The 27,029-nt window shown below is 38.2% G+C and overlaps 1 protein-coding gene across 10 annotated transcripts in view; it reads right to left on the minus strand.

Moving 5' to 3' along the window:
* WDFY3 (WD repeat and FYVE domain containing 3) overlaps positions 1 to 27,029 on the minus strand; it is a 152,190-nt gene that overhangs the window by 67,240 nt on the left and 57,921 nt on the right. For 8 of the 10 annotated variants that reach the window (XM_085058239.1, XM_085058240.1, XM_085058243.1 and 5 more), the window contains 11 exons: positions 26,464 to 26,587; positions 18,672 to 18,781; positions 17,467 to 17,628; positions 16,183 to 16,375; positions 13,541 to 13,727; positions 11,017 to 11,183; positions 8,041 to 8,508; positions 6,821 to 6,919; positions 4,773 to 4,966; positions 2,146 to 2,603; positions 144 to 227 (listed from right to left, as the gene is read on the minus strand). In XM_085058239.1, coding sequence (XP_084914365.1) covers positions 144 to 227; positions 2,146 to 2,603; positions 4,773 to 4,966; positions 6,821 to 6,919; positions 8,041 to 8,508; positions 11,017 to 11,183; positions 13,541 to 13,727; positions 16,183 to 16,375; positions 17,467 to 17,628; positions 18,672 to 18,781; positions 26,464 to 26,587 — 2,246 coding nt within the window. The remainder of the gene's footprint in view (positions 1 to 143; positions 228 to 2,145; positions 2,604 to 4,772; positions 4,967 to 6,820; positions 6,920 to 8,040; positions 8,509 to 11,016; positions 11,184 to 13,540; positions 13,728 to 16,182; positions 16,376 to 17,466; positions 17,629 to 18,671; positions 18,782 to 26,463; positions 26,588 to 27,029) is intronic. The other 2 variants (XM_085058245.1, XM_085058247.1) reach the window with 1 other exon arrangement.

Below are 27,029 nucleotides of genomic sequence, written 5' to 3' on the forward strand. Positions count from 1 at the left end.
TTTATCCAGTAAACACACAAGTGAAAACGCACACCTCAGAATAGCAACTTAAAAGAAACATCCCTCCCCTCCCAAACTAAGAAACACAACAGTAAGAGAGAAAAATCAGAAGTGAGATCAACTTCTCTTTGAAGGGTCAGTACCTTTTCCTGGACAAAGCTGGCGTACCCCAAGGAGAGGGGAGAGAAGTCTCATTTGTCAGGCAAGGAGGGATCTGTTCTGCACGACTACAGACAAAACAGACAGGGGTAGGACAGAGAGGTTAGAGAAGAAACCAGAGGCCATAAGCTTGTTAGTTTTACAAAAGCACCAATAAAATCGTTACTCGGATCCATCTTTCAGAAACAACAAGGATGACAAAGGACAAACTGAAGGACAGCCTCAGGTAAACACATAGACATGCAAAGTGTGCACTGGTGTGGTGTGACTCTGAAATGCTTGTTCATTACTCAGCTGAGATTTACTGATACCAGCAAAGCAGAACCTCTTTCAACATTGAACAGCAGAAATTCAGAGGAGAAAGTAAAGCTTCAGTAAATGAAGTATAACCAACAGGAGTAAGAAATAAAGTCAGTGGAAATTTAATAATGAATGATGAACAGAAAATTTAAAGAGGGAAAAATCACTGAAAACAACAGCCAAAAAACAAGGGAACTCAGTGAGGTATCTTAAGCAACATCACCATGGGATTTACTTACCCATTGTTTCCTCATTCTCTACTGTTAGCCAATGTCAACTTCTACAGTACAAGTAATACATTCTTAATACAAACTGTCCTCCTGCTACCTGAATGCTTTAGTAATACTTTAAAATGAAATCAAATCGATATGTTTTTGAAGTTGGCTTTAATTTTTTCTTGGAGAGCCTGTTTTTGGGGGGGGGGGGGTGATTGTTGTTTTGCTGTTTTTTAAAAATTTTCTTGAAAGAAGAGAAAAGCATTAAGATTTACTGTTATGCAGGAAAGATGGCCCATCTTATTAGAACAGGGTCACATGCATTCAAAGGCTGGGGTGCAAAATAGCTTCAAGGTCCCAAATACAAAGCTTAGGTCAGTGTTTAACATTTTGTACCTTAAACTGTGGGCAAAAACTAGTTTAAGACAAGCCAATCTTCAACACATACTTCACAAAGCTTTGTTGTCATTTTGAACCAACTTTAAAACACATTTCTGTTCATTTTGAGCCTCATTACATTTTAAATTCTAGTTGTTTAACTCTGACAGTGTCTCCCAGTTAAATTCAAAAACCAGTAATTTATAGACTAGCTAGAACTTCAAAGAACAAACAAACCCTTCTAAAACACGATGTCAGTCTTATGTGCTAGCAAGGAAAAAAGGAGGAACAGGGAAGACCTTATCAATCTCTAAAACTACTTGAGAGATGGTCATAGCAGTAGTGTGTCCATCTCTTCTCCCAAATAACTAGTGAAAAGACAAGAGGAAATGGTCTCAAGTTGAACCAGGGGAAGTTTAGAGTTGATATTTGGAAAAATTTTTTCACCAAAAGGGTTATCAAGCATTGGAACAGGCTGCCCCGGGAGATAGTCGAGTCATCATCCCTGAAGGTCTTTAAAAGACGTGTAGATGTGGCACTCAAGGACATGATTTAGTGGACGACATGGCAGTGCCAGATGTACAGTTAGACCTGATCTTAAGAGTATCTTCCAACCTAACATGATTCTAAATTAAGCATGGTATTATCTAATCACTTTAAAGCTCCATACCAAAGGAAACATGAAGTTAAGATACGACATTCAACAACCAAATTTTCATTTTGCTTAATAAAAGGATAAAAATCTATTAGTTCTAATGCTAGTGCAGCTGTCACCCTATCAACTAACAAGTTGCTTCAACACATCAAATATAACCATGAACTGATATCTCTATCTTAACTGCTGCCATGATAAAAATATTCAACATCAGAGAGAATGCTGCACACCCTGGAGAACACCAGCAAGCTAAGTCATTATTTGGTCAGATGTTGACATGTTATATTCCTCTCAACAGAGTGAAGGAAGAAATAGATTAAAATGGAAATACAAAAGCCTGCAATGAAGATACTTGAAGGAAATTATTTTGGGGAACACAGGCGTGGGGTGGGCAGACAAGATGAAAGGAGGAGGCAAAAAAAAAAGCAGAATTCATACCTGTCAAAAGAATCTGTTGCTACCTTGTAGAGGTAAATAAAAAGTTTGCTGCAGTGTCTTAGAGTAGGTGACACAGAATCCAGGGAGATTAGGTCATCGTCCAAAAGTCTTTGAAACAGTTGTGTATTTGAAGGGAAGACATTCAAGGGACTTATTTTCCTCAAGTCTGAGAAGCAGCCAAGTAATCGAACAGCATCTGCCAGTTTTTCATACTGGATCTCTGTCTTGAAGAAGTGAGAGTTGGCTGGCTCGTAGCGCATGGCTGCAGTCAATGTGCAGAACACAGTGTGAAGCAGTTCAAACACTTGGTTCTGGTTTACTTTTTCCCAGCCATTCTTAGGTGGTGAGCACAAAGATCTTTCCATGGCAACAAGTAAAGATGTGACGTACACAAATCCACCGACTTTCCTAAAAACAGTTCTCGTGCGGTGACTCTCTCTCAGCACCAAGAGTAGGGCCTGTGGACAAAACAAACCATCAAAACAGGGAAACAACAACAAGCAGGAGCATTACAAACAACTTGGGAAATGGCAGGAACATTTTTGTTTACAAAACATTGCTGTGCTAGCAAAATCCTCATGTCATTTGTTCAGAATTTGGTAATGCCTTAAGTCTCCAAAGATCAATTTCGTACTACAAAAATTCTCATACTCAAAAGTTCACAAAATAAAGAGTAGGGGGAAAAGTAGAACATTGCCCCTAATTTAGAAATGAGAATTAAGCAAATAAAGAAATCTTCCAACAGAAAAGATTTGACCAAGCCCAGAATAGAACTCAAAATTCCTAGGTAATTCTCTTAGTGATAAGGTGGGGAATATATCTATTGAAAAGGAATCTTCTCTGCTATCACACTTCACCAATTATTTCAAACAAGAGCAAGCAAATGACTTCTTGCAACAATGGCAAACCTTGGTACATCCTAAGCCTCCTAGAAATGTACAATGCAGAAGCACCTGGCAGATATGAAGCCACAACAGCACTCAAATATAACAATTTAGTTAGCAAAGTCAGGTAGCAAAAAATTAGTCAAATAAACCCACTTATTTTTAGCTTTCCTTTACAAATCTCTGAATTGAGTGAAACTTCATTTTAAGAGTTTCTGCTCAAAAATAAGCCAGAGAAACAGAAGTGGATAAAACCTTATTTGCTGAACAAATAAATGCAAAGACACAGTATAAACAGCAGAAACTACATGAAGCTAGGTACTAGAGAACAATACCCATTTATGTGTGAAATCAGGAAGTGGAGAAGCCCCTCCTCCCAACAAAAAACAAACAAAAAGAACATAGGACGTTTGACCCACACATGAATATAGAATATAGAAGAAAAAGTCTCACTACAGAAAGTATCATGAACAACAGAAAAATGTTATTGATACAGAAAAATATGCTGTGGGTATTTTCCATGACCAAAAGTTTACTTCTGCAGAATCAGGCCGCTTTTTTAAGCACTCAGAAGATGGGTAGTGAAATAGCAAGACTGTCGTTCCTCTGAAGGCAGTATCTCCTTTCCTGACAAATCTGAACAAACAGTAAGAGACGTATCACCACACTGTTCTGGGCTGTCAGTTCCATAACCAAAACTTCTGAGAACAGCACCAGTGGAAGACAAGTACAACAGGTCATGGGAAAGACACAAATCCTGATTTTCTATGCTAAATCCTCTGTGGAACTGCAATATCTTTTTCTCCCCTTAAGTACTGTGAATGACACATGCTCAAAAATTACTGAAGACCTTGATACACAAGATACAGCAAACAAATAACTTTATTACTAGCTTTCCTTTCTGTCTTTTGGAATAATATGTAGCTGCTCATCTGCCAGAGAAATCCTACAGTTCCTTGGAACAGAGATGAATCCAAATGTCTCTGAGTTCTCTCCAGTGAGACTCATTTCCTTTCTATTATTTGCCCCATCTTTTCTACCTAAAATAAAACAATGTTTTGTCAATTTACAAAATTAACATTAGCTACTCTGAGAAGAAATTGTGGGTCTAGACTAGCAGACAAAACACCTAACAGGAAACAGACCAGAGTTTTTGTGCTTCTTCCTCCACTCTCAGACTTACTTTCTTACTATTCCACTATTTTGCTTAAGCAAGCAAGCTCTTTCTCTTTATCTTCTACTATGATCATTACAATTTGCATTTTTATTAATTAATTCATCATTCATAGATACAATGCAGAGATACCAGCATTCTACACTTCATAGATACCAGCATCCATGGTAAAATAAGATGCCACAGGAAAATGCAAGCCAGCACTGAAAATAAATGTATGCTACTTGCTTGCTTTTTTTCCCACATGCATTTCTATTATTTTTAACTAAGCAAGACCCCACCAGGAAAAATTACCATAACTGCAGGACGTTATTTTCTGTCCACTGAGATTGGTTAAAATGATGATGCTAAAAACATAGATTTACAAGCCTTCATCGCCAATTCTGAAACCTACTACGGATAGATGGAAGAAAATAAAAACAGTGTATCAAATGTCCTATTTCAACTCCAAAGACCACCTACATACAGTAGCTAAGCACCATCCATCCAATCCAACGTACTTCTCAGTGTACTGTCTCTTGAAACCACACCTCAGGAGCAAGAGTGCTGAACCACAACCCTTCACCTACCCTCAGGATGTCGGTTTTCAGCTGCAGCTCTGTAGGGGGAGCCGAGTGCATCAGCCCCAGCAGGGTGCCCATATCATCCTCTCCACTGGGTGACAACACCAGCTGCTGGATGATCATCAGGGCGTGCTGGCGGCACTGCGGATACTTCACGATGTTGTGCACACACCTGGCACCACCAAACTCCCTGAAAATGCCTGCTCGGAAAGAGGGGTGAGAGAAGGGATTCAGAGAAAGCAAAATATAACCAGCGATAAATAATGACAACAACACTGAAGGTGTTTATTTTCATTTCTGCAGATTGAAGGGCAGAGTTTTAGCCCTATGGATGTTTAATGATTTACTCCTATTTTTTCTCTCCTAACACAAATAAAAATAGAACTTCAATGTCTTCTGACAAAATTTTTCACTACAGGCATTGAGTACAAGGATGGAGGTCAGTTCTAAGAATTTCCTCAATAATTCTCTTACTCCAAAAGCAGCTACTCTTTCCATGCTAGAGGTCAAAAGGTCCTGGGATGAAATAAAAAATATACCAAACTCTCCATCTTTTTAAAGACCATATACTATTTTGGTTTAGGGTAGTGTTTATCTTACATTTAACAATGACCTGAATGCAATATGAACTGAAAATATAGCTGGGCTATTTCTGGACAGGTGCACTGGTTGAGGAGTGGTTCAGTCTATCCACATGATTTCTAAGATTCTGCTGAGGATTTCATGTGGCAAAACCCATCTCTGTAGAGATTAAGCTCAAGTCAAATAATGGTTTTCAAGTTTACTTGCTACTGCAGTAACCAAAAATTGTATGAAAATTGATTCTGAAAACATTACAAAACTCAGCATGGAATATATATGGCATATATAATGTGTGTTTAGTACAGTGTCAGCACCTAGAGCATTGCTCTGTGTTAATTACTGAAGAAGAAAACTGACTGGGGAAATGGATCAATGCTGCATCACTGCATCAAAAGGGATCATTTTCCATGTGACCATGAACTAAAAAAGCAGTTTAAATTACCAAGTTCAGGACTAACAAGTTGATTCCCTCTACCATATATATACAAATATTAATCCCACTATCCATTTCCTGCCTCCTGCTTTCTCTCATGTCCTTCAGATGAGAGATGGAATCAGTGCAAAAGGAGAGGCCTCAGACCCTGAGACAGGTGAGTTTGCTGCATCCCTTCACAGGTAAAGCCCATCTCCTTGGTGGTCAGGTCTCTTGTTTTCATAGAGACTGGAGTAACATTTTGTACTTCTGTCACTCTCAGTGTAGGTTCTCAACTAACCAATGAGCCTGTGTGGGTCTGGACACCCAAATTTCCTGTTGAAATTTAGTTAGCAGTTATGCAATACTCAGGAAAACTTATCAGAGACACTGGCTTAAGACCAGAAACCAAGCACTGAGTGTGGGATGAACCACTGCAAGGTTGCATCATGCCTACTTATGCCTCTGTGACGACCTATAACCTCTCCTGGCCTCTGGATACACTGCCCCTGAGCTCACATCCCAGTCAGGTGGACACTACCACAGATTCAAAATCACTGAGTCTTGGTTAATGAAGCATAATATACAGCTGCTTGATTTAGAAAAGGACAATTGTAACAGAGCCCTATTTATACATACTGACTGGGAATAACTCTTCAAAAAGGAAAAGACATCTTTAACTGAAGATACAGGCATTACATTAAGTAGACATGACACTGTGAACACTGAACTACATTTCTAATCATGTGCTTAAATTTTTAAATATCCAAACAGTGTTACAAGCACTACTACAAATGATTATAGAACTGTTGAAGAGTGATGGGGTGTGGCGGTTGCCTTCAAGTAAACAAGGGCAAAGAAACTCAAGTTAAACATTGTATCTTGTTCTCCTTTATTTTATATATGCTACCTTATGCTATCTATTCTCTTTGCTGGGAAATCTTGGCAAGAGAAAAAAGTGTATTTGAGTGTGTTTGAATACTTGCCTGAAGATAGAAAATCAGGACACGATTTTCTGAGTTAATTTCCTATATATATTGACAACCATCTCTCTACTTACCTGCATTTGTGTTTGATCCTTGTAGTAGTACTGTCAGGGTCTCCATAACCAATAAAGCCAGCTGCTTTTGGTCCTCAAATGAACTGTTTCTTGAATCCACTACAAAAAATTTTCAAAAGCTAAAGTCAAAGAAAATATCACTCTTTTCAAAGAGGCTTCTTGATACTTTCCACCAACACTTTTATTTTCTTTTCTTCCCCAGAGGGCATGCAGCCCAAGCACATTCCAAAGCAAGTGGAGATTTAGTCTAGACATGCATTCCTAAGAAAGTTTAACTATGAATCATTTGGAAAGTTAATTTTATAAAGACAATAATTGAAACAGAAGTTTTTGAGCAGCTATTCTTTCTTCAGACCACAAAACTGTACAATAGTTGAAGATTAACTTCATCTGTTCTTGTTCAGTTTTCAGTAGTTGAAAAGAGAAATTCCACTCAAAGCCCACAAAACTACACTCACATAATTACAGCAAAAGTGCTGATGACTCAGGTGTAGCAGACCAACACTGCAAGTGGCATAGCACACACAGAGTAATACTCCAGAAAAAAACGTGGGGTTTTGGTTATTTTAAATTACTCTAGTAGAAAGTAAACCCCAACACAAGGACATGTGCACCCAAGGAGCACCCTAATTAGATGACAGCTTCATCCATTTATTTACAGGAACATGAGAACTGATGTGTTTTTCAATGGAGTTGGTGGCAACAAAGCTTTCTAACTCTAACCTAGAGCTACCACTCAGTAACAAACCTTCATACAATTAGACCAAGGTGAAACATCTAGCAGTTATGGTTAAAAAGTGTCACTGATGTACACAAGCTTGATTGCAGTTTGAATAAAGAATGTAAAAACAAAAAAAATCTGTAGTGTGCAAAGTACCTTTTGTTAGGAAGAATATTGATGCTAGGTATTGCTTCTTTACTTTTTTCACGTTAAGTAACAAATATTGAACCAGTACATCAAAAAGCCATTTAAAAAGGAAAATATGAGCTCCTACTAATTTGCATTCATACAGCATCATTCATTAAAGTTAGCCTCGAGCTTCTCACAAGACATTAAGAGAGAAGCAATTCCAATGAGCTTTTAAGATGGCACAGCAGTCCTCCACAGAATTCAGCCTTAAGGTACACATGCAGACTCTCTCATTTCTCCTAAATGCTAGACTCCACTATTCCCAGCCAAAAAAAGACAAGTATTAGAAAAATGAAAAATGACACACTACCTTGATCATTCAGTGCCTGAGTGGGATCTTTCAAAAGGGCTGCATATTTATGAAGAAGATTTACCATCACCTCCAGAAGTCCCACTTCCCTGAAGACATCCTTAAAGATGTAGTCATGACGGGTGAACTTCAGGAGTGTCTTCATGGCAATGATGCTACACTGAAAAGAAGTGCTGGATTTTAAAAGGATGCTCACACTGATCAGTTCTTTACAGGGTATGTAATTCAAGCTGAAGACAACCAATTCCAGCATCTCAAAGTATTTGGTCTGCACTTCTGGAAGTTTAGGAATTTTCTCTGCAAACTGAGACAATGTGTGCTGCGATTCCAAAATGAAGTAGTTGGCATTGTCCGCCATATAAATATTCGTGATGGCATCAAGGATGATTTGTGCTAGATAGTTGGTTTTTGCTCTCAAAAATGCATTCTGGAGGACAGAAAATGCTTGAATATTCCTCACACTATGACCTAAATCAGGAAACAAAGTGGGATGGGAGGAAAAAAGGAAAGAGAAAATTCTTAATCATCACAAACAATGAGTACACTTATTAATAATGATCCATACAGTTTTAATAAGTGGGAATAAAATAACAGCATACAATGTCACATTTAATAAAAAAATCATTATAACTGACTTCAAAAAAGCCTCTGCACAACCACTTACATGACAAATTCCACAATCTACTGTTCTTTAATATGGCATCTTCATTTTTGATAGTAAGAGTTTATGTAAGGAGCTAAATCAAAGATAATTTCTTTAAAATAGATAAGTACAATGACTTAGTGTTAAAATGTACATAGGATACAGTCCCAGAGACAAAACAAAGCCTGCCCATCATGTACCCAGCCCATAGGAGAACTCATTATAGCAACAGTGACATGTTCTGTATTCCATAATGCAGAATGCAACCCTGGCAGCTGGGAATAAAAAAGCTTTGGCAGGGTCCAGTGCCATTAACAATTAAGGATGTAAAAGAACAAAAGAGTTGTAAAGCATAATGTAGCTCTAATATTAGCACACAAACATCTCACATCTTGAAAGCCCATTCACATTTCTTCTTCTAAGTACCTTCAAGTTGATTAAAATCTCATTCATTCAGCCAAAGAAGGCATCATGTATGAGTGCTCCCCAAAATTTTCTATGGGCAGATATTATTCTGATTCTACTCAAAAGATGCCAAAATGACAACTTTTTTAACTTCTGTAGGAATAGTACAAGCCACAGTGGACAGATCCCACAATACAGAAAACAACTGACGGTAAAAAATAGTTTTAAGAAAATAAACAATCAAGAGTGAGAACTTTAAAGACATTCTGAACAAAGAATTTAGGTTGTTTTAACAATAAAATCGTATTTTCAAACAAGTTATACGCAAACTGTTAACCTGATCTGAAAACCCTTTCATAAACAAAAAATTTTTATTTATTACATATTCTCTATGGAATACTACTTTATTCATTTTTATAAACAAAGTTGTCCAGTTTAACAGTAAATTCAATTATCTTTGTGCCTAGCCTCACCACCTTCCATGCCAGTATTTCTCCAGAAGGCAAGAGAAAACTCCCTGAAAAATTAACATGAAACAATTTCACATCTGGAAGAATACTAGTTACATTGTAAGTCACACTCAGTTGTCCTAAAAGGACTTCTTTACATGCTTTCTTTACTATGAAAAATGTTAAAAAGAGGGGATTTAGAGCTCATTAAATGTGACGGGAACAAAGTAGTGTCAGATACAACTATTTATATTCTAGCTTAGTATCAACAGTTGTTCCAGGGAATCAAGCAGATGAATAAATTATTATAAGAACCCCTGAAGAAACCAAATTCTAACCAGCTCTTCAGAGTTCAAGAACTAGAAGTATTTAAATAGAAGTAATTGAGAAAATGAGTGAATACAGTCTTCATAAAAAGATAATTTGCCAATATGATGAAAAGCAGGTAAAAGGAACAGCAATGTCCTGACAAATACCACAAAGTTAAAAAACTCTTTTGCAGTTTGCAACAGGCCATGGTTGTCTCGTAACATTGTAGCAGAAAAGCTGATTACCCTGAACAAAAATGAATATTATCAAAACATGGAGAAATTAAACTCCGAGTGTTCATCTTTTTTCTCTATTTAGTGCAAAAGAAAAACACTTCCTATCAACAGTGAACTCCTTCCATACCAGAGAAAGGAAGTCATTGTCCAAGGAATGTAGGACATAAAGCCATCAGTCTGTAAATCTATAAATGCAATCCTATCACAAACTTTTCTTCTATCAGTGGTATCACTATAACTCATAAAAAGTTCAAGTAACAAACTAGCTCCACAGTCACTACTAAGTTCCACACTCCTTAGTTATATACAAGACTAACCTGAATTTTAAGTTTATGTACAGGACATGAAACATAAGTCTATTTTTATAAAACCCTTTCTCCTCCAAGACTTCCTCAAACTTATCTCCAAATCATAATTGACAGCGGTTTCAAGCGCACCACAGATTTTATCACACTGTGATCACACTGGTGATGAAATAACAGATTTCATCTCCCAAGTTATATTTGCCTAAACTGACAAAATCCAACAGAAAGCAAACCGGGGTGGGGGGAGGATAAAAAAAAAAAAAAAAAAAAAAAAAAAAAAAAAAAATCAAGCTAGCACATCAGCCTTTCATATCAGTTTAGTAAGAGCAGCTTAAAACACCATAAATCAAATCAGTGCATCTCTCCAATAAGATAATCTCTTCAAATCTCCATGTCAGCTTTGCAGTGAAAAGACTGGACTGCCCTCAAAGACAAAAGCCCTAAGCTTTCTTCTTTGGGTACCAACCCCAAAATAAAAGCTTTGAGAATAAAATAACTGGTATTTGATACACAATCTTAGATACAGAACCTAGACTTGGTTGCAAAGGGTTTCTACCATACACAGCTGCTCTGTAACTGGTTTTAAAACAACAAAAAGGCAAACAGAGAGACAAACAAAGCAGACTTACCTTTGCCTGCAGGCTGTGGGACTGCAAACCCAGGTAGCAGGAAAGGTACTCCAGTGGTAACACCAGCTGGTTTTAATTCATTGACACCGTACGTTGTTAAGGAAGTTATCAAATTAACTAAGTCCTTCAAAGCATCCTTAGATTCAGCTTCTTTTGCCTGTTCTAATCTAAAGAAAATACAATAGATCAGGTTATTGTATCAGGTTATTGCAGCACTAGTTTATTTCAACTCAAATCACTCCAGTAAGATCCATTTTACTCTATTAATTAAGAGACCAGCTTTACTGCCTTATTCCTGCAGTATTTTCCATGTTCATATGTCATACCATTAAGTCAGTCAAATATTGGACTTACAAGAGCAAACAGTTATTTGCCATTGGAATTTACCTCATAAATCCTTCCTTGAACTCAACAGTCTGCTAAAAACCAAGCGACATGAAAACTACATTAAAAATCCCCTCACAGACATGAAGATACTGTATAGGAAAGTTCATAGATAGTCTGTAATTAAACAGATCTGTAATTAACTTGCTAGATTACATCTACCAGTTTGAGCCTGAGTATTTTGTGCTAATGAAATGGTATCTTTGTAGAATCCTGCTACTTAAGAAGCATAGGATGAAGCATCCTCATTAGAACTACAAACTCTTACCTTTGAACACAAAGAGAATGAAAATGTTAACATCCCATTCTAACAATTATTTACCAACAGGAACACACCACCAGACCAAACCCTAAAAACTGACGCTGAATCATAAAACCATCCTCATTTTCCTTCGGCTTCACCTCAAATGAAACCATGTTTAATTATTTACTAACTCTATAGATCTCAGGAGTAAACTGGGGATCACAACCTTCTATTCACTCAAGCAGAGCAAGCTCTATTTTGCTGCTTGCTGACAAGTGATCACAGGAGCCGTTTAGAAGCAGCTCATTCTGCATCCTCCATCTTCTCAGTCAGACGTGGCTGAGGAAGGAACCTCCTGCAAACAGTCACCACAGAAGCACTGAGCTCACCCATTACCATTCTACTAATCCTCCACATGCCCTGCCCTTCCGCATCATCCAGGTGAAATTATATACTTGCTCCTCTGGCCCTCACAGATCTCAGATTTCTTACTAAGCCACCTTCTTCACACATCCTTCTGTTTTTCCAGCTCCAAGACTTTCCTTTTTGCAGCTTGAGGCCCAGTATCCAGATTTCATACCCTCAAGTGACAGTCATCTTCACAAAAGTGCCACAGAGCTGAGCAAGCCTCTGTGGGTAGGTTTGAGCCGAAACATGTCCAGGGAGAATACATTACTGTGGTCCATCACTGAACAATACAGGGGCATATTCAAGATCACTGTTTTTGGAAAGGAACTGTTTTCTTCTAGAAAACCACTCCAAAACTCCACTTATAGAACAAGAAAAATAACACTTCTTAACAGATGCTTTAGCTCCTGTGGCACCAAAGGTAACTTATTAGTAATTTTAAGTGTGTCTAAGAATTTCAAGTGCCACGTCTGTGTTTGGTATCCATTTAAAACAAACCAAAAAAAAACCCTCAAAAGTAGTGGGAAACTTAGTTCAAATATTTGGGTGCCAAAACTCAGCATACTAATACCAAAAATAGGGAGATAACATTAACATTTCTCATTAATAATATTTTAAGCATCTTTGACACCAATATACTTCCTAAGGTGTACACCTATAGACTCCCAGTATGTGCCTTGGATTTGTAAAATATATATATATTTCAAAAGCTAAGCACCGTTCTTCAGAACTTCATATCCAAATAATGCAACATAGACTACCCACAGATATTACACAAATAATGTAACAGACACTCTTTTCCTTCTCAGGCATAAAATTAAAGAAGTTTCTCTCACGGAAAGAAATAAAATCATGAATCATACAGCCAAATTGTGGTTGGGCAGGCATTTTCATTACCATATGTTTTAATGCATTAGCAGCTTATAAGTACCTTTAATAAAAAATAAGAATACACATATATATATGCACACCAATTCCCTCGTAACATGAACCACATTTACATACGTGATTTTTTATTATGATAGCATGATAAAACAAGACAATTGTATCATCATAGAATTATTTAGGTTGGAAAAGACCTTAAGATCATTGAGTCAAGCTGTTAATCCAGCACTGCCAAGCCCACCACTAAACCATCTTAGACAAAACAAGATGAACTCCAACCAAACCCAAAAATCACTAGTTGCAGCCAAAATTTTATGTTCTGGATTCTAAGTATTTAGTGCCAGTTGTTTTTAAGCAGCTGCTTTCTTTACACAGCAAGAAACATTTAATAATAAACCAGTACTAATGAACAAAAAGTTAAACCATGTAGTTTCATTAATTGAGAGCAGCACAAAATTCAATGTTTTGGTTCTAGTATCTTCATTCCATAATGATCTATAATCACTTATTTGTTTAAACCTATTCACCCATTCTTTATTAAAGAAAACTTTTTTGAAAATAGTTCAGTGATCTGTCTGCATTTCTTCAAGCACTTGTGCCTACCTGAGGAGGAGGTCACAGAGGAAGTTGTATCCTTGCCATATCCTAAAATCATCCAATAACGTTTGGGATACATCACTGGAGTCTTTGAGAAAACAAGAAAGTCCAGCAAACATCTCAACTATTTCTAGAGGAGAAAGGTCATCAGACTGCTGCATGTTCTGGACACACGTGGACAAACATTCCTTTTCTGAAAAGAATTGCAGTGAAGAAATTTAGGATTTTACTGACATTAATGACAACAAGAAGCATAACCAGCACATGAAACACATCAATAAGGTAACTTATTCAAGTATTTCTTGTCATGGAACATTTAATACCACTTGAGGAAAAGAATGGTTCTCAAGTGGCTGTGGATCAGAACCTTAACCTCTTTTTGTCAAACCCTTCCTCCCTTTTATAATCTTTGCTCTTTTAAGGAGGAAACTGTGTAGATAAATATTGTTTTTTACCTAAAATGTCTGACCAGGTAATTCAACAGAATGAAAATACAAATATGGCACCTGTAAGTAATTCTAAACCATATTTTTTCCTTTTAAAATATGAAGTTATACAAAGCACTGTCTTGAACTGTTATTAAAGCCCTATACATAAACCTTTACACCATGCCATTACCACTCTGGTTAGCATTTCATTTGCTGGCATCAAAAAGAGACAGCTTGTCTTGCCCTGCATAATTCTCACATTCCATCAGTTCATTAGGTCAGTAACAAAGTTTTCTCAAATCTGTAGTGAGATTTTAAGTTGCATTCTGTATTAAAGATGCTCCCTTCAATTATTTGCTATTCTAACTTTGCAGCATGCACAACACAACCACAAATCTTTCTAGCTAGACTGATAATAAAATTTCCCAGAGATTAAATCAAGGCATGAGATGGTGAAAGGATGCTCCTTTGCATATGATGAAATATCTTAAATTTTTCCTGAATATAAGATGAGCCTCGTGACAGATGTTGTTATCTCTTAAGTCAGGTTCATTTTTTTAATCAACAAGCCAGAGGGAATGCCAACTGGTTTTCTTTTTAAGACTTCACTTCACTTTTTAAAGAACCTGTTACTTTAAAGAAAATGGCTTTTTTCACATGCCAGTTTCACTCCCCTGTGGGCTTGATCCACAGAGAAGCAACAATGGTAGCAGCTGCACTATACCAAATGACAGTCAAAACTCAAGTTATTTTCTTTGTTGCACTTTATAACATCTTCACACATATAGATACACTTTCCACACTCATTAAAAGCCCACAGAAGGCTGTTACAGAGGCAGGCAAAAAGCCTATCACCTTTAAAGCCCCATCCGAAAATACTTAAATGGTGACTGTACTGCGCTTTCAAGTGATACTGTACATTTATATCTTTTTGATTGGAATAGGAAACACACTGCTAGCATAAGAAAAAACACAGGTTGAGAAGTACTGAGAAGTGCTGTGAAATACGTGGGAGCAGGATGATGTATTTAATAAACCATCAAAATGGTTCTGTGGAGCCTTGTAACTATTTGCTTCCCAGGGCGTGAGCAAATTGTGGGGGGTTTTTTTCCCCAGTAGGTGTACATTGCTAAAATGTATAAGGATGTTAGTTCACTCCAACAGTCAGTCCAGTTTATAAACTACAAATGCTTCCTATGTGGTCCTACAGTCTAAAAGCCTTAAATGTAATATTAGAAACATATTTTACCAGATTTCTTACTTCAAGCCCTACATACCTAAACACCCATACAGTTTTCAATTAATGCAAAAAGAATAATTTGTATGCAAAGCTGCTTCCAGGCAGCTAATATCCTCTCCAGCACTGGTTTTCATCTGCAAGTTGTTGTGAACCAGCTTGGCAGCTGCCACTTTACCAGCTCCTTGCTAAGATAGATCATGAGTAAATTACTACTTTTATTAGCCACCAAAATCTGTAACCAGCTACAGAAATGTCACTGTACACTGCAGTTTCCATGCCAGCAACAGCCACGATCTATTTGTCTTACAGAATGGACAGGAGACAAACTGGAATGATTCTGGATGCTTCATTCATTTGGTGACTTGTAGCCTGGATTAAGCTGATGAGATGATTTTCCTTTGGCCTTCAGGATGCACGAAACCCACAATCTGTAAGGCAAGGGCCTAGCAGAAGAAATGCAGGCTGGCTGAAGTGTTAGCAGTCCAGTCAGTGAGAGAACAGGGAAAACACAGGGGCCATCCAGCACAGGTGTGGTTCTCAGCCAAGCAAAGAGCCTCCAATGGGCCAGGCCATAAGAACAATATCCTTGGCTTGGGGAAGCTGGGCTGGACCACAGGGGAGGAAGACAGCTGGCTGTTAAGATTAATGCCTCTTCACAGCAAGTATTTTTCAATCTAGGCAGTTATTGAAGTTACTGAAAGTATTTCCTTTTCTTCATCATGAACTCTGCACCAAAACATGAGGGTAAACTCTATCCTTCCAGGTTAAATTGAAATGTGAATGAGACGGACTCAGCTAAAATCACCTCTCTCACTACACCAGGGCTTTGAAATTCTACCTGTATGTAAACACACGCATGTCCAAACCAAAAGCTTGGTAGCGTCCCTATTATTTTCATGCCTATTTCCCAAATAAGAAAACTATGAAAGAAAAAGAGCAGGAAAAAATCCCAATAAATAATACTGAAGAAAGACACATACCATGAATGTATTTCACTACATTGACACTAAGGCCATGACGAGATATGGTCATTAGTACTTCTCCTGCACTCTTCCTCCAAGGCAGATTATAGGGAGGGCACCATGAGGTTATTGCACTGAAGAGAAGCTGAAGATCATCCTTCTGAGCCAGTTCTTCCGCCGGGGACACAAAACTGCACAATTTTACTAGGATCTGAAATAGGAAGTTATTAAACAACCAGCATTAATACCCTTATCATTGCAATTTTTGCCTTGATTTGATAAAAGGCAAAACACTCTTCCATTTAGCAAACACGTTAAAAAAGGTAAGGTGCTGTTTTCCCTTTGTGTGTTTCTGTACTTGAAACAAGACAAGGTTATTTGATACATGGTTATTTCAAGTCCCAGTTCAGTTTAAAATGTTCACCAGAAGACTGGAAGCAGAGTTTAAATCTTTTAGGCTGACACAGCATATTTGCACGGATACCAGGATATTCCATTCCTGGAGAATCTGCCAGTTGCCTCATTTACAGGTCTAAATTCTGCAGTGGGGCAGAAGCTCTGTGAGGCAAACTGCTGTATCCCTTCCTAATGCAGGAAGAAGGCTATTGATGGGCTGTTGGCAGAGGAGCATCCATGATATCTTGATCAAATTAAGTTTATCAGGAAAGGCTACAGCAAAACTGCAGACTTAGCTGAATAACTGGCAGGTGGATCTGAATTTCCTTATTACCATAATCAAGACAAAAGGCACACAAGAGAAGCTACTATGTTGCATTCCCCTATCTGCGTGTTTTAAGGACATCTGATCTCCATTTTGCATCTTGTGCAGGAAAAACTCAGGCTCCCTCTGAGAAAACTAGACGAAGGCTGTCTGCAACTGGAGGGGAAGGTCTGAAACCTCACCCATTCCAGTCAGTTAATTTGAGAGCATCACTTTATTACCTATAATAATGTTTTTTTACTATGTCTAGTTCAATCAGTAATAGCCAAAGATACCAAATACTAGGACCAGTTAGACAAAAACAGAACAGTAGTCCACATGTTGCTCCCTTTAAGTATCTGTGCAGAAGAGCTACATGCATTTCTGATGGAGGAGGTATTTGCCAAAGACAAAAACTACAGGAGGAGTGGGAATTTAACCTCAACTGTGCTTGCAGGAAAATCCACCTCTCTCTTAGCCATCAGTTTTTGAAGAATCAAGGACAAGTAAAACCTGGCTCAAGTGGAAAGTTTCTAGACTTTGCTCACATAAAGTATTTACATTCCTCTTGCAAATTCCATGAACCTTTTTACCTTTCTTACCTGTACAAAGACTTTCTGTAGTAGCGCTCGGCGCTCTGCGAGAGGTAGTTCATTCTGTGCTCCTCCAACTACCTCAGGCACGTGTGGAAGGTCAAAAAACAGATATAGACATTTAACAAGTGTGGAAGGCACTGACATTGTAGTCATGCAGTCCACAGTTTTCTGAGGAAGAAGAAAACACAGCAAAAAATACCAGTTCATTATATTATATATTCAAAACATCAGTAATAATGCAAGTGATTGAAATGCTGGTTTTCCTTTCTCACACCTTTTGTGAGGTCTCCACAGAGCAGTACAGATTCACCATCTATTCTTGAGGGCCTACCCAAACAGTAATTTTAAAAATAGGATGATTTATTTACATGACAACAGCATCTCATAGCCATAAGTTCAGAGCAGTCACTGCACAGGACAGAAACAAAACCTGTCAGTCTCTGCCAACAGAAGTTAACAAGTTAATTACAAGACCTTCAGCCAAGTACTCATCAGCTATCAATTCTTTGTAGCAGTAGAAATGGGAGTGGGAGGAGAACTATTCAATTTATGCTCTTGCTTGGCAAGAAGGTGTAAGCAGCCGTAAGAAGCAAGGTAGTAGGAAATATGAAAGCATCAGTGGGAAGAAAAGAAAATTGGAGTGGAGGCTGGTGACATTCAGACACAGGTAAGATGATGTGCTGAATTACAAAGGCAGATTAGAGCAGAAATAATAAACCACACAGCTGCCCAGTATACTGCCAGAGATGGCTCTCTGATGGAGGGCAGCAGCAGAAGCACAGGCAGCAATGATTCACTGCCACCCACTCATCACTGCTGCTGGCCTTGCTTTTTGCAACTGCTGCAGCCCTCCTCCAGTGAGGCGTCCAGAGTTCAAAGTCTGAACTATTTAGGTGCACTATGTGCCATGCATCCCATGGGGCACTAAGCAGCAGCATGCAAGAGAAGCCTTTGGGCAGCAATAAAAGTTGCATGCATAATTCAAAAGAATGTTATAAATTAAAGTCTCGAAACGATTCTTTTTTTGGGGGAACTGAAACCACAAGGAGCTAAAGCAGAAGTCCTGTGGCAGTATAAGAGAAAGAGGATCTTGACACAGAAAAGCAGAATATCGTTACATCTTTTGGTGAGTGTTCATGCCGTTCATTTTATTATTGCTTTTGTCTCTTCAACCCCATAATTTATTTTTAGCTTTGCTGTTTCAGACTAACCTGTCCTGATGAAGCTAGTAAATTGATTGTGGTGAGCAGCATCCAACCCCTACTCGCTTCTTCACTTTGATTGACCTCTAGAAACTGGACTATGGCACGACTTGCAGCCTCTGTAGGGGGCAGTAAAAAGAAAAAAAAACCAGTAAGAATTCAGTCTGGTAGTCTGCAGAAGGGAACACATCCTCTCAGCAGCCCCAAGCACTAAGCATAAATTCACCTTTGCAGCACTACTTGAAAAAAGGACTAGGCTTAGGCCTGCACTTTCCAGACACACATTCCAGTCTTACATTCACACTTGGCTTTGACACTGGCAAGCAAAAAGCAAAACACTTTGACACTGCAAAAAGCATATTCTTTGGTCATGCATCAACCTTTGACCAGCAGACAGATTTCAGTAACCTGTAGTGACTTTTGTTTGAGTATTTTATTGAGTATTTATCAAACTCAATATACTTTTTCCAAAGATATGAAGTCACCATCACTTAGTGGCCTCCGTGGAAATAGCTGAAATTTCTGAACAAAAGCACTGCACTGAAACAACAGTATAGAGGGTAATGGGAAAGGACTGTAGGGAAGGAGAGGTGCTGAAAGACAAAAGGAATAAAAAACAGGGCAAAAAGTAACATTAATACTAAGATCTGCAATTACCATATCCCCATCCACTTTTTTTGAGAATGAAAATGGTAACAGCTTATGGATAATTCTTATGACTGAGACCCACTTCTGGATGCTATTTCATATCAGTCAGAGCCAAAGACAAATACTCAGCCTAGTAAACAAGTTATCAGCCTCAATAAATAAATCAAGAGAAAATGCAATCCTATTTCGCTGCTGCCTGAATACACACTTATGTAAGAAGTCCATAATGCCAGTTGTAATGTCTGCCCATTACCTTTAAGAGAAATCTAAACCAATTTTTCATTAATAACTGCGTATCAATCATCTCTGGTGCTTTTAGTGTCAACTAGGACAAACGGAAAGTGAATAATATCACATTAAAAAGAAATTACAAAGGAATTACTAATGGAGAAATAAATCTGCAACTGAAGAAAAATCCAGTTTTAATATTGGCTTGTTTGCTTCATCTCCTCTTAAGATTCCCCACCACATACCTAGGAAGGACTTTATTTGAGAGACAGCACATTTCATATGGCGAAGTACTCAAACTTGTAGCATCGACTACACTGAGAAGATAATTTTCTGAAGCACCACACTGTGCGTTGTGCGGATCTGGTTTGTTTGTGCAATGGCATGTTTTTGTCTTGCAGACTTATTCCCATAACAGACTTTTGTACAAACCACTGGCTTTTCCAATTCTGGTACTAAAGTAATGAGAGGCCCCTACCACTTCCCCGCATGAGACTGAGAAAAAACAAAGCTTGAGATACCAAGGTGAAAGGTAAGGCAATTTAAAAAACTCACACAAACACAGACAAGTACCAATTTCCCAGCATGCTGACCCGAAATACCTAGTGGGCACTTTGTCTTCCAAAACTCTCAGTGCAAAACACTGGTCAGGTGCTTGGGTATATGAACAGGCCAGCTTAGAATGCACAACAGCCATGACACAATTGCATTTCCTACACTAAAATGCACAGACAAAATGCCAGAAGTCCTGACAAAAGCCATTTTTCTTCAATTCTGAGAGCCAAGCATGTCTAAAGCATGCACTGCTGCTACAATGACAGTGCCCCACCAGCCCAGCATGAGGTGTGATTTTGTAGCTCTGCTCTCTTTCTATCCCACCACAGATGGAGCTGAGCTATCAGTCTTTGGCTGCAAGACTGGTCCCAAATTGGGTGTGCACAGCAGCCTCCTTTGGGCACAGTCTCCAAGGCCACATGTGGAACATGGGCTCATTTAGTCATCTTTGAATGTGAGACTCAGGGGTTAAGCCCATGCTTCTGAAAAAGTTGTTATGCTGCTGGCATCCTGGTATAGCAGTCGAACATTATAAATAGCAGTTTCAAAACTGCCACTCTTAATTAAGCACCACCTAAAACAGAGACAGCATTTTAAGTGCTGGAAGACGTTCTCTTGTCATCTGCTCTGAGAAAATTTGATAGTCCTATCATTTAAGATTAACTTCTATCATCAGCACTAGTCTTAATTTATTTCTTGTACCTTTCCCCTGATTTTGAAGTGCCCAAGTCATTATTTAATATAACATCCTCTAAGTGCCCCACTCAGATGCTCTTAACCTTTCAACTTCTGGTGCAGAAGAAAGCCCATCCAGGATTGGGATATGCTAGCAAGTAAAAACAGCAAAAATGCAAGGAGAAAAACCTATAAAATAATATGTAATCATACTTGTGACAACTGTGCATACATAAGTATGACCACAATTATGTGGCTACATGGTTAATACACAGGAATCGGATATTTTGGCACAGATTCATGCTCATATATATAGAGACAGAGGCTTGGTAGAATGAAATACTCAATTTTTTTTCATGTGTAAGAGGTGCATTGCATGCTGGATTTCAGAAAATCAGCAAGTAGCAAACAGTGGGATCAGACTCATTCAAATGGGTAGCAAAAATCAGTGCTACAAGCACTACAAGCAATGTTGCTGCTTATAGCAACAGCACTAAGGGCAAATTCAGTACATGAAACTTTTAAGTTAGACGGTCTAGAACCACAAACAGCATATAATAGTGTTATCAGACTTTTGCACAGCTTATTCTTGTTCTAGAGTGGAAGATTAGAAAAAAATATCTGTGCACGTACCACAGGTGGGAGGGGAGGTGCAGGAAAGGGTATGGGTGGGTGTGTTGAGGGGTAGTGAAGCTTAAGTCAGGGATCCCTTCTCTGAGCCTTCTAGACATCTCTACTAATACTTGCAGGGAGTGCCTGCAAACACAATCAGAGTTACATAGTACAAATAATTCCAACTACCTAGATAGTAAGAGAGAAATATCAAACCAAATAGAAACGTGATGGCACAAAGCCTGCCTTCCCTCACCAGGAGCAGTGTTGGGCTGTCATCACAAGTGGCAGATATGAAGTGGCAGAAATGGAGGGCTGCTCATCCAAAGATACAACAACTCAACTGTGCCAGCATTTAGCCTCACTAACTCAGATGATAAAAGAACAGGCTTTCTAGGATCTCTTGGAAAGGCTCTATACTGTATTACACTTGCCTTGCATAAGGTCTGGTAGAAGGCATCAGAAGTAAACAGAAAGTTATCCAAAAGTAGTAAGGTGCAGCAGTTGTTGATCAGAACTGACTCCTGATGAATAGTAGCTAACAGGACACTTCTTTTTCCCTTTCAAATTAATTTCAATAAACACAAACCAGAATTACATCATAAAGCCACATCACCCACAGAATAGGAAAAACATACATATGAAATTAAAAAACCAAGATATATAATCACAGCATGTGAAATAATTTCTAACAGAGGATCTTCTCAGTGGAAGAAAAGTTAACATACCAAAAAAAGTCTGAAAGCAACCCCTAAGTGCACTTATTTTATTGACAAAGGTCCTCACCATCAGGAAAACTTCGGACTTCATTATGCGAGGAGCCCGAAAGGCAGCTTAGTAGTAGAAGATAAGATTCCTTCAACTATCATCTGTAATTCCCCCAAATGCAAGATGCACTAAACAAATTATACTAACTTTTGTGGATTTAGGACAAACATAAAATTAGTTCTGCCGATGTGATAAAGCACAAAAAAAACGAACAATAAAAACAGAGTTTGCAGACCAATGGAACTTTAGGAAGAATAAAGGTAGGCATTGTCAGAGGCCAAACACAAACCCCTGATGTGGTATTCTGCAATGGGTAAAAACTGTGATGACGAATGTTTATCAGTTTGATCTCCCAAAATGGTTTGAACATGAGATAATGATAGTCTTTCAGTCGTTCTGTTACAGAAATGCCTAGAGTTTCAAAGCATTTTCAGTGGTGAAACAGTTTGAGTAAATCCATGAAATTAAGAGGAAAAGAAAAAAAACAGGGGATAGAACAACCCTCCCAAAAAACCACAAATTAAAAAATTTAAAAAATCAAAACACTAAAAAAACTTTAAAAAATCTCTAAAAAATAAAACCCTAAAAAAAAAACCCAACAAAAAAAAAAAGAAAAAAAAACCCTAAAAAGAAGGGTGAAAAAACCCAAACTGAAAACAAACCACCCCCCCCACAAAAAAACCCTATGAAAAAAGGGGTTTCTACACTATTCAGAGTTCAGAGGGTATAAACAATAACTGAAAGTCTTGTTTCCAGAGGTAGGAAGGATTAGCTGACCAGTCCAGTAGCATAGTAAAAACAAATTTAGCATTAAATAGTAAACACTAAAACAAACACATACAGAAAATGTCGTAAATATGAAAGGAAAAATTGACTGAAATTAACATAGACAATTAAATTGAACTTAAAAGGTGCACAAAACAGTGATGTACACAGAATAGCACATTAAAAAAATCATTAAGAACCCCAAAGAACCAAACTTTTGAAGCTGATCTTGAAAGAAGGCTGAAAAGTTCCAGCTCTGTGATGTACCACTTTGCTTTCTCATTGTTCAATTTTCTACCCTTCTTCACAGTTTCATCTGTTCTCACAACCACTTATTAATATTCTGACTAGGGTATGACTTTCCAGGTTGCAGGACTGCCCATCACTTAGGGATTCACTCTGAATCTCCCTGGGATAAATGTTATGCATGGGATAAATGTTATGCAATGGGAGTTGACTGGCTGTCATTTGGTGTGCTCAAGATGCAGACAAAGTAGGACTGAGTTAGAAACACATTTTAGTAAATATGGAATAACCACTACAAGGTACCAGATCAGAGGTTTGCACACCCTCAACTGATGAAATACGAGAAGCTGTTATGAGTGAAAGAGAGGTGTTGGTTAGAGCCTGGTGCTAATAATACCCAAGTTGGTGCTATCAGTCCATGTATGAGCCATTCTATTAAGAGCTGGAATCGATGATCCTTGTGGGTCCCTTCCAACTCGGAATATTCTCTGATTCTTTCCCCAGCAGCTTTAAAGACATGTTGTTAAAATACCTGCCAAATCACACAACCAACTGCTCCATGGTATGTCTTGAGAGAATTACGTTAAATTAAAGTGTTGCTTCTCCTGCAGCCAAAGTAGCCATTAGTAGCCACATTGATTCTACCAAGATTCCAGCTGTCCCTGTCCTTTTTTCCAGAAGTGTTTTTCAGCTGAGCCAGATGCACTCGCTCCCAAAAGAAAGGTTCATTTCAGAACTGAGACTACACTAGGAACAGACATTTGAATATCTGTTTTACATAGTACTACCACAACTTCTTGATCAATTCAGAAACAAAATTGGACTTATTTGTGGAAAATGTGGCAGTTAATCTCAAGTATATAGAGCTATCTCACCCATGACCCCCGATCTTCTAAAACAGACTAGATATCCCATGGCAAGTGAAACTATTCACTAACCCTCAAAAATAGTTATTGCTGGCACCTGAAAATCATTACTGCTGTACAGCACAGGCTGAAACCTGCAAGATAATTTAACTCAGATTTAAATGCTTCATTTTTCTTACTCCAAGATTATATCCCTACCAAAGAAATAAGGCAGTTGAAACTGCAGCTGAACACACAACTACAATGGCAATGTTCAGAGGCTGCTTAAGACAGGGTGCTGGCACAGTTACTACTGAATCACAAAACACTGTTCTGAGAAAACTACTACAGTCTGCCAAGAATAACTGAGATATGCCTCCACCGTGGCAGGCATTACTCACATAGCTATTAGCATAAATATTCAAAGGCCTGATGAAAATAATTGCCCTGTGTTCCAGTATCAGATAGAGTAGGAAAAAAAAAAAGAAAAAGCAAAAAAAAAACCAACCACAACATACTGACAGGCAAGATTTAACCATCCCATATTCCCCACTGTGAAATACTGCCAACACATTTATAGAAATCAATTCTTGCAAAATTTCTTCCCTGTCATTAACTATCGAAAAGTCGACTTTTGATTATGTTTGTATGGAAAGCTTGTCTCTAAAACAGGCTCAGCAATTTTGTTGACTTAAATGGAGCACTTCACACCATCAGGAATTTGCACTTGTCTATTACCAGAGACATTTCCTGCATGTTGTTGTTACTGAAGTTTTTTACTTTTAAAAACACGCTAGCAGATATAATTACCTGTCAACAGCTATTAAGATATATCTTTTTGTTTGAGACACAAAAAGAATGCAAGTTTAAAAACGAAAAATTATGCAAGAATCTTCACAATCCACAGACAATATTATGTCTTTAACATAAAAAATATTCTAAAAAGCCAATAGTTTCTATTTTTTAATCAGTATTACATGAAGTGTGTATCTAACTCTAATCAGGTTAACACAGAAGTCTACAAACTGAGTATTAAGAGCTTGTTAATTGGTTATTTCTGGACAGCAAACTGCAACTCATTGGTCCCACCAAGAGTCACAATGAAATTGCAAAACATGAACCCATCAAGCTTTCTTGAGGTCTAAAAGGGGTTTACTGACCACAGTAACAGCAATCTTGATCACAGAAAAAAATTATTTCTTTCTGTTTTAACAGAAACATTGGTACTGATTACATTAAAGCGTAGAAGAGCACCAAACACTCTTTTTTGTCACTGTGGTCAAGTTTCAGGTGGGGTGGAAAACACAAAAAAAACCCCAAACCACCATCAACAAAAATCTACCTCTGACTTGTGAGGTTTTAAGAACTGCATATCTTGGAGCAACAAGCAGAGGTATGGCTGAAGTAATAAACACACAAAAATGGTTATTCCCAGCAGAATCCAACTGAGTAGCAGGCATAACAGATGTTCCCCAGGAAAAAAAGGTCAAGCAAACACCACCGTTCTGCCAGCACGGCTGTTGGACATTTATTTCCCCTAAATATCCAAAGAAAAGACGCTTTGCGCCTGTTTACCCATAGAGAACAGGTTTTGTCTATGATATCTGTTTAGCCATCTGGAATGTTTCACTGTTTCACTGTTAGTCACTCTACTTAAAATGGAAATATATTGTAATTGGCACAGTTTGTGACTCCTGACTTCCTGCATAATAATTTTCACAGCCTTTTCCAGTCCTCATTTACCACCAAATCCAAACTGAGAACACAGCACTGATCTTAAAATTATCTAGTCGGCAAAGACTTGATACTTCTTGGAAGCACTCCTCTTCAGAAAAGGAAGCCTAAGAGGAAAGCTAATGAAACATGCCCTGTTGGTGCATTGTCCTCAGTTATGCAACTGCCAATATGAGATCAGGTTATGACACATTCAGGGGTCAACAGAACCAAATCTCACCCTGACATTTAATAATCAGAGAAGAGGAGTCCACTGACATTCTTCTAGGGCTGGCAATGTTGGTCTTAATGTGGGACTTGCTGTACTTTCACATCTTATTAGCTTCCAAGCCAGCAGCTAATTTAAAATGCATAGTTTTGGAATGGTAACATATCCAAGTGACAACACACCACCAACAGGCACCTCAGGCAAGATACAGCAGCTGTCCACATGCATGTTCTTGGCCTCCTTCTCCTAGCAGGTCATGCAACTGAGCTCACTCCTCTCTTTCTGTTGTCAAGTTTGTGGAAGTCAGCTCTCTCCATAATCCAGGGAGGAAACCTCTAACCTCTTCCTCCTCCTCTCTCTCGGTCCAAAGAAACAAAAGACAACACATTTTCCTTGCTAAGAATTCAATTTCTGAGCTTGCACAATTGCTGTGAATGGCAGCTCATAGTATTCTGACTGATCTGAAAACCATGATGCACAGATGTGAAAAAGCCCACCCTTGTGCCCCATGCAATACCTGTGGACTTATTCGATGCTCTCCGTCGAATTTCAGTCACCATCAATCGTGACACTTGAGTAGTAAACTGCAGGAGGTCAGAAAATTTCTCTATCATTGTACTTGGAGGAGCATTTCCAAACACCTAAACCAAGAGAAAAATGGATGCATTAAAATAATTCTGTTTACAAGAATCACTACAAACCACCATGTTCCTTTCTAAAGAAGTATTCCTATGGAGATTACAAATTTTTCTTTTAATGCTGCAGCATTCATCACTGAACAGGTTTGCACAGTGCATGCTCTAAGATATATTCACAGCTGGAATTCAGACTTCATTCAGGGAGATAAAATCTGATGAATGGAGGGGAAAAATAGATTTGTAAGTTTTCTTGCAAGACGAAAATCCCACAGAGCCCCAAAAGACTGAGATTGTACTTAATGGGGTAAAGATCAGATACCAGACCAAATTCTCCAACAGGACTTCCATTTTTAAGATCAACTCCTTTACTATCTACTGGACCTAAATAGACTAATTTAAAATCTTTTAAAGGGACTAGGAGTTAGAATTGCCCTGTTAATAAACT

Source organism: Lichenostomus cassidix, chromosome 4 (genome assembly GCF_008360975.1).
Source record: "Lichenostomus cassidix isolate B80296 chromosome 4, HeHo_3.0, whole genome shotgun sequence".
Taxonomy (NCBI): Eukaryota; Metazoa; Chordata; class Aves; order Passeriformes; family Meliphagidae; genus Lichenostomus; species Lichenostomus cassidix.